Here is a 10,316-nt window from a genome sequence, read left to right as displayed (position 1 = left end):
GGAGAAGGAAACAACTTGGCTTAGGAGAGAGGACGTGGCCATGATCCCCCTCATTGGTTGAAGCTGGGGAGAATAGTATATAAGAGAGACGGTTACAACACAGTGTTGACAGAAGCAAAGGGTGTTTTATTTTAGGCTGAAGTTATCTTGGTTGGTGTCCTTCCAACAGACTGTGCCTTGTTATCTCCTTGAAGTTGGTAATTACTTATCCTGGTCTGTTGTGGAAATTCCTTCATTGTAGTTTGTTTTAGGTTTTTATGTCACCTCTATTTCACCTCTATCTGCTCATGAAGTTCGGACTGTATTGCTTTTTTTTGAAGACTATTTTTGAATAAGTTTTACCTCCAACTGAGAATTATTGAACAGTGGGGCCAAGTTGGAGGCATTAAAGGACATCTAGTTACATTTTGGATTTTGTTACGTTTGTGTTAACACTCCGGGTCATCTCCCAATCTCTGTGGAGATTCTCAGTCATCCAGGTCAGACAGGTTTCTCAAGTGTGCTTTTCTTTTCTTCAAATGGGAACTTGAGTGTTTTTCCCCCCTTGAGGAACAACAAGAAAACGTTTCGCTTCTCATCCAAGAAGCTTCATCAGTTCTGATGGTGGGGGGAGGAGGGGAATGGAAGGATAGGTACTGACAGTTGAGATTGGATGGAGGGATAGGTTCTGATAAGATGGACAGCGGGTGCAAGGGTTGTATTTCTTTGCAGTCATCTAGTCCAGGGGTCGCCAACCTTTTGGACCTCAGGGACCACCAAACTCATAATTTTAATTCCCGCGTACCAAGAGACCCTGGGAAAATCCCAAAAAAGTCTGCAGGAAAATTCCCCACCCTGTTTTCCTACTGATCGATCATTCAAACTCTGCCAGAAATGAGTCTTTGTGAAACTTGTCACACCATCACGGCGTCTTGGAGCAGGAGGCCTTGCAGGCTCCCAAAGACTCATTTCTGGCGGAGTTTGGGGGAGAGAAAGAAAGACTTTTGCTGCTTTCCTTGCGTGCAGCCAAAAGCAGAAGAAGAAAGAAGCGGAAAGAAGCAGCCCGGTGACCAGGCGAGGCACATGGGGTGAGTGGGGCAAGTTTCCCCCCCCTCCGCCCTTTCCCCCCTCCCCTCACTGCCTCGTGTTGTTCACAATGCAAGCGACGCAAGCCTTGTGTTCTTGCGGGCCATGTGGGCGGCACAGCCTTGTGTTCTTGCACAGCCTGAATTAAGTGCTTTGGGGGGTGACATTTCTCTGCGGACCACCAAAATTTTCTCAGGGACCACCAGTGGTCCCTGGCCCACTGGTTGGCAACCATTAATCTAGTTGTTAGCACTCCTGGGGGGGGGAAAGAACAACAACAATTCAGTTGCCTCTTGGGGGGGGGGAAAGCACCTTTTATTGGATTTTATTTGGATTTATTCTCCAAAGCACCAGAGGGCAGGTCAAGAAGCAGTGGGTGGAAGCTTGTTAAAAAAAAGATTCAACCTGGGATTAAGAAGAAACTTCCTGACAGGGAGAATAATTAACCAAGGGAACAGCTAGCCTTGGGAATTGCTGGTGCTCGATCACTGGATGTTTTCAAGAAAGATTGGACTATTAATATTAATTATATTAAGGTCTCCTGCTTGGGCAGTGAGGTTGGACTAGAAGCCCTGCAAGGTTGCTTCCGGCCCTTAGGATTTGATGATTCTTGCTTGGCGTTTTGCTCTTGGCTCTTTCTCCAGCCCTTGAGAATCAGGGGCGGGGCTGGTGGGGGCTCTTGGGGGTTCGGGAGACCCCCGAGATAAGATTCTGTGCTGTTTGGAGAACCGCCCAAATCCCACTCCTGGCTGGCCCCGCCCAACCCTCCCCTCCCAGGAGTCCCCATATGGCCCGTTTTGGATGCAGGTAAGTGCAGGGGGCGCATGGAGGCTCAGGGAGGGCAAAAAACGGGCCTCCCGAAAGTTCAGGAAGGCCCGAAATGGGCCTGTTTCCAGCTTCCAGAGAGCCTCCGGAGTGCAGAGAGGCTGTTTTCACCTTCCTGGAGGCTCGTGGAAAGCCTCCGGAGCCCGGGGAGGGCAAAAACACCCTCCCACTTCCTGTGGTGCAGGAAGCCGACTAGGCCACACCCACCCTGGCCACGCTCACCCAGCAACTGGGCAGAGAACCCTTTGCTAAAACGTCTGAAGCCCACCCCTGCTCGAGATCATTTCCTGCCCTATTGCTTCAAACTGTCTGCTCAAAAAGAACCTGGGCGACTCTTCTCCTTCCTTTTGCGCCAATGAAAACTTGGTCCCCGCTCCTCTTCGCGTTACCCTTCCAGGCACAGTTCCTGCCCTTTAACATTGTGGGGGAAGACTCTGAACATTTCTGAAAATAGCAAAAAAAAAAAAAGACGTGGAAATCAGCCAACATCCTTAATTGCATCGGGAGAACATTTGACTGATTTGTTGATGAACATGCTGAACCTGGAGTCTCAGAGAAGTCACTGCAGTTCTTGTCCCTTGCAGAAAAAGGTGAGCTGTGGGTAAAAGGTAGAGAGAGAACGTAGGAATTCAAGCTCTTTCTTTCGAGTTTCCTTTGGTCTGTCAGCTTTGGAAGCCATATCTTATTTAGGAGCTTCCATGCTGCCACATCTAAATGCCTAGGGCAGTGGTGACTAAACTTTTTGGGCTCCCGTGCCGATAATTGTGTGCGCCCTTGCCTGCTCGTGCTCGTGTGCCATCACCCAGAAGGAAATGTGCGCGGGCCCCCCATCAGGAGTGGTGTACAACAGGGTTAACTACCGGTTTGAGATTTACGAGCTTCCCTGCACGCTGGGAGCCGCACACCTGTAAATTGTCATCAGCATGCTGTGTTCAGAGACGTAGCCTTTGAAACAGCCCTGTTTTCCTGCTTTTTCAACTGCAGCCTTGTTGGGCAGCTGAAGATGAAAAATCAGGAAATAAAGGTCTGGTAAGAGCCCGGGTGGGCAGGTGGGCAAAAACATCAGCAGACATAGAACCGGTTCTATGTCTGCTGCTCTTCAGAGCTACCGGTTCTACAGAGGTAGACAGAACTGGTAGAAACCCACCCCTGGCTCCCATGCCTCCTGTGCATGCACGCATAACCTGCGTGACCCATGCAACCCATTCTGCATGCTTCTGCACATGTGCGAGTGTCTCCTGCATGCCGCCGCACCCCCTGCATGTGCGTCAGATACCCGACCATCAGCTGTTGGGCAGGCGGTGCACGCACATGCACAGTAGACCTTTTCTGGGCGCGTGCTCGCGTGCCGGCAATAATGGCTCTGCGTACCACTTCTGGCATACGTGCCATAGGTTCGCCACCACGGGCCTAGGAATTTGGGAGGGGGGGGGCAGAAATTTCATAGAGAGGTAGAAGTTTAGATATGACAACATTCTTCTCATCAAGTCAAGGACAGCTTACCCTGCACCTGGAAAGGAATGGTTGGAGGAATGTCTGCAGTTGGGACGATGGGTGATTGACTGGTGGGTGCAGGGCAGTGGTGGTATTCTACGGGTTCGGCCCGGTTCTGCCAAGCTGGTAGCACCGATGAGCAGCAGAGACCGAACCGGTTCTCTCTACCACTCTACTGTTGGGCCCACCCGCCCGCCTGGCTCCATACTCACCTTTATCCTCTGTTTTTGAAGCGCAGCTGCTTTGCGCGGCACAGAAGAGTGGCGTGTGGCATCTGCTGAAGCAACCGGGAGAATGCAGGCTTGCAGGAGGTGAGTTGGAACGCCTCTATGCCTGCACAAATGCCTCTATGCCTGCACAAAGCGTGCATTTGGCATGTGCACATACGCAAAGTGTGCGCACGTACACAAAGCGCGCCCACCAAGCCATGCCCACCGAACCGGTGGTAAAAAATTTTTTTTTGAATTCCACCAGTGGTGCAGGGGATGGGGAGTTTGATTTTTAATGATGCAAGGAAAATCTGGAACGCTCAGATTCGGCTTTTCCCAGATGTGCCTATATGACAACTCTAATAAAATGGAACTTTGAGGAAATGCCTGTCTGGGAGTCTATTGGTTTGGAGTTTGTTAGGGCGATATCATTCACATGCTGCTGCACCACAATGTCAAAATTTCACAGGAACTTGCCCAAGTGAAAGAGAAGAAGTGGTAGAATGTGGAGGCGGAATTCAAAGAGGGATTGGCTTAGCATCCCTACGTAGTCACAAGTTGAGGATTCACTTCACAACGATGGCAAGAAAGGTTGTATAATAGGGTCATAACCAATGTCTCACTTACTGACAGAAATGCTGCGCTCAATTTAGTCGTAAGTTGAGGATTCACTTTGCAACTGTGTCAAGAAAGGTCGTAAAATGGGGGCATAACCAATGTCTCACTTAGTGACAGGAATGCTGGGCTCAATTGTGATCATAAGTTGAGGATTCACTTCACAACTATGGCAAGAAAGGTTGTACAATGGGGTCGTAACCAATGTCTCACTTAGTGACAAATGCTGGGCTCAATTTAGTCGTAAGTTGAGGATTCACTTCACAACTATGGCAAGAAAGGTCGTAAAATGGGGGCATAACCAATGTCTCACTTAGTGACAGAAATGTTGGGCTCAATTCTGGTTGTAAGTTGAGGACTACCAGTTTTTCCATATATAGCGCTAGGGTTACTCAACCGCAGGACGTTCACTATCAATTCTGCAATGGAACGATGTGAAATTTTTCTCACTTCTTCATGGCTCTAGAAAAATCTCTGGCGTATCTGAAGAACAAAAAGTCTGCTTCAGTTCTTAGGAAAAGGCCTTCAAAAACCTTTTTTTTTTCTTTTTTGAAGAATCAGCAAATGAGATGGTACATGTGCATATGATAAAAAAAATTGCAAAGCTGGAGAAAAATAATAATAATGCCACATCTGCAGATGTAATTCGTGAGTCATTCATATAATCCTCGTCCACGAAAGAAAAAATACGCAAGAAAGAGAGAGAGAGAGAGAGAGAGAGAGAGAGAGAGAAATAATAATAAAAAGGACAGTTTTATTCCAGAATGAACAAAAGAGCAATGATGGAAATGAGAGAGAGAGGAACTACGGAGCCCAGTTCCCAAACTTTAATGGAAGAATTTAAAGATGTATATATATATATATATATTTTTTTTAAAAAAAAGAAAAAATAGAAGATGATAATGTTCCTCACCATTTTCAGAAATGGATTTTTTTTTTTTTTTGAAGAAGCTGAAGCTCATATTGCAAATTGGGGGAATTTGGCCCAAAGTTGGAAAACAAGCAGTCAGTCTCCAATGAATGATTATGGACAAGAGACTTTACTAAACGGTAGAGAAAAACGGAGCCCAAGTGGTTTAAAAAAAAAAAAAAACCTTTCGGCGAAAGCGCCTTTTTTTTTTTTTTTTTTTGGAGCTGTTTAACATCCCGCATCCCTAATGAATTTCCAAGCGGCGTTGCCTGGAACATCACTTCCGGGAGAAAGAAGTTTTACTTGTTAGGAACCAATGAATAGGACGATAATTGGATTTAACAGGCTCCCCGTTGCTCTGGGGCGTGTGTGGGTGGGTGAATAAAACAGCAGGGGAAGGTCAAAGTGAAAAAAAAAAAAGGACTAAATTTTGAAGCGCTGGGAAGAAGAAAAAAAAAAGAACAGAAAAAGTCCCCAAAGGATGCATTAATTACCATTCTAAATCTTATAAATAAAAGAACCCGAAAGAAATAATCAACGTGTTTATTAATGTTGATCTACGTCCTGGCTTAATTTTTTTTCGGAAATTCAAGTTGCCTCCGGGACGCACGGTGGCTCTCTAGTTGGGGGAAGGTCTCCCATCCTCCAGACTGGAACCCCCCCTCAATTTTGTCTCCTTCCAACCCAGCGCCTCAAATAATCCCACCGGGCCGAGACTCGGTCCCCACTGCCTGCTTCTTCGCGATCCCGCCGGAGGAGATCCGGGTGCGCCTCGCCGCGCCTTGGGCTGCCCAAGAGCAATTCCCCTCGACTGTTTTTTTTTGGGGGGGCTGCTTTGCTTCTTAGCCCCTCCCCAGTCCCAGACGAGGGTCTCCAACTGGGGTGCACCCCGCCGCGCCTTGGGCTGCCTAGAGACAGTTCCCTCGGCTGTTTTTTGGGGGCTGCTTCGCTTCTCAGTCCCCTCCCCAGTCCCAGACGAGGGTCTCCAACTGGGGAGCACCCCTCCGCACCTTGGGCTTCCCAGAAGCAGTTCCCCTCGGCTGTTTTTTTTTTGGGGTTGCTTTGCTTCTCAGCCTCTCTCCCCAGTCCCAGATGAGGGTCTCCAACTGGGGCGCACCCCTTCGCGCCTTGGGCTGCCCAAAGGCGATTCCCCTCGGCTGTTATTTTGCGGGGGAGGGAGGCTGCTTTGCTTCTCAGCCCCACTCCCCAGTCCCAGACGGGAGTGTGTGTCTCCAACTGGGGCCCTCTCGGAAATCCTCCGGGCTGCCTCTCTGTCCTGCCACCTTTTGCGCGGAGAGGGCGCCCGAGATGCTCCCACGCTCAGCTAGGGCGCATCGCCAAGCAGAGCTGCGCGATTTCAATCCAAGCCGAGGCTGGTGTTTGGGCGCGCTGCGCGATGGAGACGCGCGTACCCTGCGAGAGAAAGGCCAGAAGAAGCGCGGGGAGAAAGGCGGGGGGAGCGGACCGAAAGCAGCTGCCCTCCCTCTCTCCCTCTCTGTCTCTCTCTCTCTCTCCTCCCCGCCTGCCTCCGTCCCCTCCCCGCTTCGCTCGTCCGCCCGCCGGGGCGCTGTGAAGCGCAGCCTCCTTGACGTCAGGGCGCGGGCGGTGCGCGGCATCTTCCGCGCGGGGGTCCCTGGCCGGGTGGCTGCGCGCTCCGGGCGCCCCAGGGAAGGAGGCGCGACGGGCTGGGCAGCCGTGGACCTCTGCCGCCGCCACCGCCGCCGCCGAGGACGAGCGGCGCACCGCAGAAGGCGACCAAAGGCTGAGCCAGGGCGGACGAGCCCGGGGAACCGCTTGAGAGCGCCTCCGTCCCGGCTCGGCCTTGGCCATGGCAGCCGCCGAGATGGAGAGCGCGGGCGAAGGGGAGCTGGCGGAGCGCGTCTTGCTGAACGTGTCGGGCCTGCGCTTCGAGACGCGGCTGGGCACCCTGGACCAGTTCCCGGAGACGCTGCTGGGCGACCCGGCCAAACGGCTGCGCTACTTCGATCCTCTACGTAACGAGTATTTCTTCGACCGGCACCGGCCCAGCTTCGACGGCATCCTCTATTTCTACCAGTCCGGGGGGAAGCTCCGCCGGCCGGTCAACGTCTCCCTGGAGGTCTTCGCCGACGAGGTGCGCTTCTACCAGCTGGGCGAGGCGGCCTTGGAGCGGTTCCGGGAGGAGGAAGGCTTTCTGCGGGAAGAAGAGAAACCTCTGCCCACGCACGAGTTCCAGCGTCAGGTCTGGCTGATCTTTGAGTATCCCGAGAGCTCCGGCTCGGCCCGGGGCATCGCCATCGTCTCCGTGTTGGTCATCCTCATCTCCATCGTCACCTTCTGCTTGGAGACCTTGCCGGAGTTCCAGGAGGAGCCGGCTGAGATCCGGGATCCCATGGGCCAGGCGCCACGGCCGAGCATCCTGGCCGACCCTTTCTTCGTCATTGAGACCACTTGCGTCATCTGGTTCACCTTTGAGCTCCTGGTGCGCTTCTTCGCCTGTCCCAGCAAGCCCGAGTTCTCCAAGAACATCATGAACATCATCGACGTGGTGGCCATCATCCCTTACTTCATCACTCTGGGCACGGAGCTCGCTCACGAGCAGCAGAAGGGGGAGCCCCAAGGCAACAGCAGTGGCCAGCAGCAAGCCATGTCCTTGGCCATCCTACGGGTCATCCGCCTGGTGCGAGTCTTCAGGATCTTCAAGCTCTCCAGGCACTCCAAGGGGCTGCAGATCCTGGGACAGACCTTGAAAGCTAGCATGAGGGAGCTGGGTCTCCTCATCTTCTTCCTCTTCATCGGTGTGATCCTCTTCTCCAGCGCCGTCTATTTCGCCGAGGCCGATGACCCCGAATCCTACTTCTCCAGCATCCCCGATGCCTTCTGGTGGGCTGTGGTCACCATGACCACGGTGGGCTATGGTGACATGAGCCCCATCACCGTGGGAGGCAAAATCGTGGGCTCCTTGTGTGCCATCGCCGGCGTGCTCACCATCGCCCTGCCCGTACCGGTCATCGTGTCTAACTTCAACTACTTCTACCACCGGGAGACAGATCAAAGTGTCCTCCAGGACGACCCGGGGAGTGTTCAGGGCAGCTCAGCCGAGGAGGAAGCCAAGAGTAAGAACTCCTCCTGCAAATCCATGGTGAACTTGGAGCACCTTGACGAGACCCACAACGGGACCAGGTCTGCGGAGAAAACCAACATCCGAGCCAACAGCACCATAGACCTTAGGAAGTCCCTCTACGCCCTTTGTATGGATTCAACCAGGGAAACCGATCTGTAAGGAGGCCAAACTCCTGTTGGTGATTTAAATCAGGGAACAAATGACATTCGTTTCATTTATTTATTTTTATGTATTTTTTTATTTTTATTTTTTAAGTTTGGTAGCTTCTCTAAAAACATCTCTAAGTTAGTGGATTCTTTTTAAAAAACAACAACAGTTCATTCCTTTGGATGACTCAGCAAATGCTTGAGCAAAGATTTACAACCAGCAAAAGAGTTAGTGGGGCATCTTTTTCCCATGATCCGAGGGGGGCCTTTGGTGGAAAAAGGACTTTGCTTGCAGAGCAAATTTATTTTCATAAACCAACTCAAAATACTGGGGATTTCTTGTATAGGCTATTGGTAGCCCCCCAGCCTAAAATCCCTCCCCTCTTATAATCCCATCTTCTAAGGCCATTCCCCCCCATGGATAGTAAACAAATTTTTGTAGGTACCATCATTTCAAGCTAAAAAATATTTCTATTTTTAATATGTATGATGAAAATAGCCATGTAACTGTGATATAGCAAACCATGACCTCTATATAGACTTTTTAGCTAAGGAATAGATTTCTTATTTTAAATTTAAAAACAACAACACCCCCCACCCCTTTCCTTGTATGTGTGACGAGTCCTGTTTTCAGCATTCTGGTAGCAAAAAACATTTGCGTTTGTCTAAGTTTTGTACCTTTGGTGAGAATTAAATTACATAAATGGCAATCTTTATTCTGTAAAACTGTTTACCCTTGCAAGATTGCATCCTGTTTCTGGCTGTCGGTGAGGCCAGATGTCAGCAGCTGGCATGCTTGAAGGACCTGGGTTTTTTCTAAATACAGGTAGTCTTTGACTTACGACCACAAACGAATCCAAAATTTCTACGGTTTAAGGGAGAGAGTCGTCAATGTTGTTCCATGTTACAACCTTTCTTGTCACAGTTGCAAAGTGAATCCGTGCAGTCCTTAAGTGAGTAACCTGGTTGTTAAGTGAATCTGGCTCCCCCCCCAAACTTTACTTGTCCGAAGGTCGCAAAAGGGGATCACATGACCCCAGGGACACTGCAACCATAATAACTCTGAATCAGTTGTGCCAAGTGTCTGAATTTTGATCACGTGATTGTGGGGATGGTTGCAACGGTTGTGTGAAAAACGCTCATGGGTTGCTTTTTTTAAGGGCCATTGTAAATGAACTGTTGTAAGTCGAGGACTGCCTGTAGAACGTTCCTGGGTTCAGCTTAATAGATAACAGATAATCAGAGTTGGAAGGGACCTTGTAGGTCATCTAGTCCAACCCCACCCCCCGTCCAAGCAAGAGACCCTACACCATTTCTGACAAATGGCAGTCCAGTCTCTTCTTGAAAGTCTCAAGTGATGAAGCTCCCACAGCTTCTGAAGATAACTTCTGTTTCATTGGTTGATTGTTCTCACTGTCAGAAAGTTTCTCCTTATTTCCAGGTTGATTCTCTCCTTGTTCAGTTTCCATCCTTTATTCCTCATCTGGCCTTCGGGTGCTTTGGAAAATAGCTTGACCTCCTTCCTCTCTGTGGCATCCCCTCAAATATTGGAAGACTGCTATTATGTCTCCCCTGGACCTTCTCTTCCCTAGACTAGCCATCCCAGTTCCTGTAACCATTCTTTATATGTTTTAGTATCCAGTCCCTTAATTATCCTGGTTGCTCTTCTCTGCACTCTTTCTAGAGCATCAACGTCTTTTTTTATGGTGTGATGACCAAAACTGGATGCATTATTCTAGGTATGGTCTTACTAAGGCTTTATAGAGTGGTATTAGTACCTCCCTTGATCTTGATTGTATCCCTCTGTTAATGCAATTTAGGATTGCATTGGCTTTTTTGGCTGCTGCTGCACACGGCTGGCTCCTATTTAGCTGGTTGTCCACTAAGACTCCAAGATCCCTCTCCCAGTTACTGCTATTGAGCCTGGTTTCACCCGGTCTGTATGTGTC

General features: G+C 50.0%; 1 protein-coding gene across 1 annotated transcript; it reads left to right on the top strand.

The window, feature by feature from the left end:
* The first annotated feature begins 6,656 nt into the window (after window positions 1-6,656).
* On the top strand, window positions 6,657-9,098 carry LOC113419703 (potassium voltage-gated channel subfamily A member 5-like). Its single transcript, XM_026679245.2, has one exon. It carries the CDS (start codon window positions 6,947-6,949, stop codon window positions 8,378-8,380), a length of 1,434 nt encoding a protein of 477 aa, XP_026535030.1. The 5' UTR covers window positions 6,657-6,946; the 3' UTR covers window positions 8,381-9,098.
* Window positions 9,099-10,316: the final 1,218 nt, after the last annotated feature.

The sequence above is a fragment of the Notechis scutatus genome, chromosome 6 (assembly GCF_049901735.1).
Source record: "Notechis scutatus isolate UNSWTSFEM ecotype Mainland chromosome 6, rNotScu1.2, whole genome shotgun sequence".
Lineage (NCBI taxonomy): Eukaryota > Metazoa > Chordata > Lepidosauria > Squamata > Elapidae > Notechis > Notechis scutatus.
The sequence above is the reverse complement of the archived record's forward strand: the minus strand, read 5'-3'. Positions and strand labels throughout refer to the sequence as shown.

Excerpts from the sequence above, each read along its gene's own strand:
- LOC113419703 (XM_026679245.2), top strand. The coding sequence starts at position 6,947 with ATGGCAGCCGCCGAGATGGAGAGCGCGGGCGAAGGGGAGCTGGCGGAG.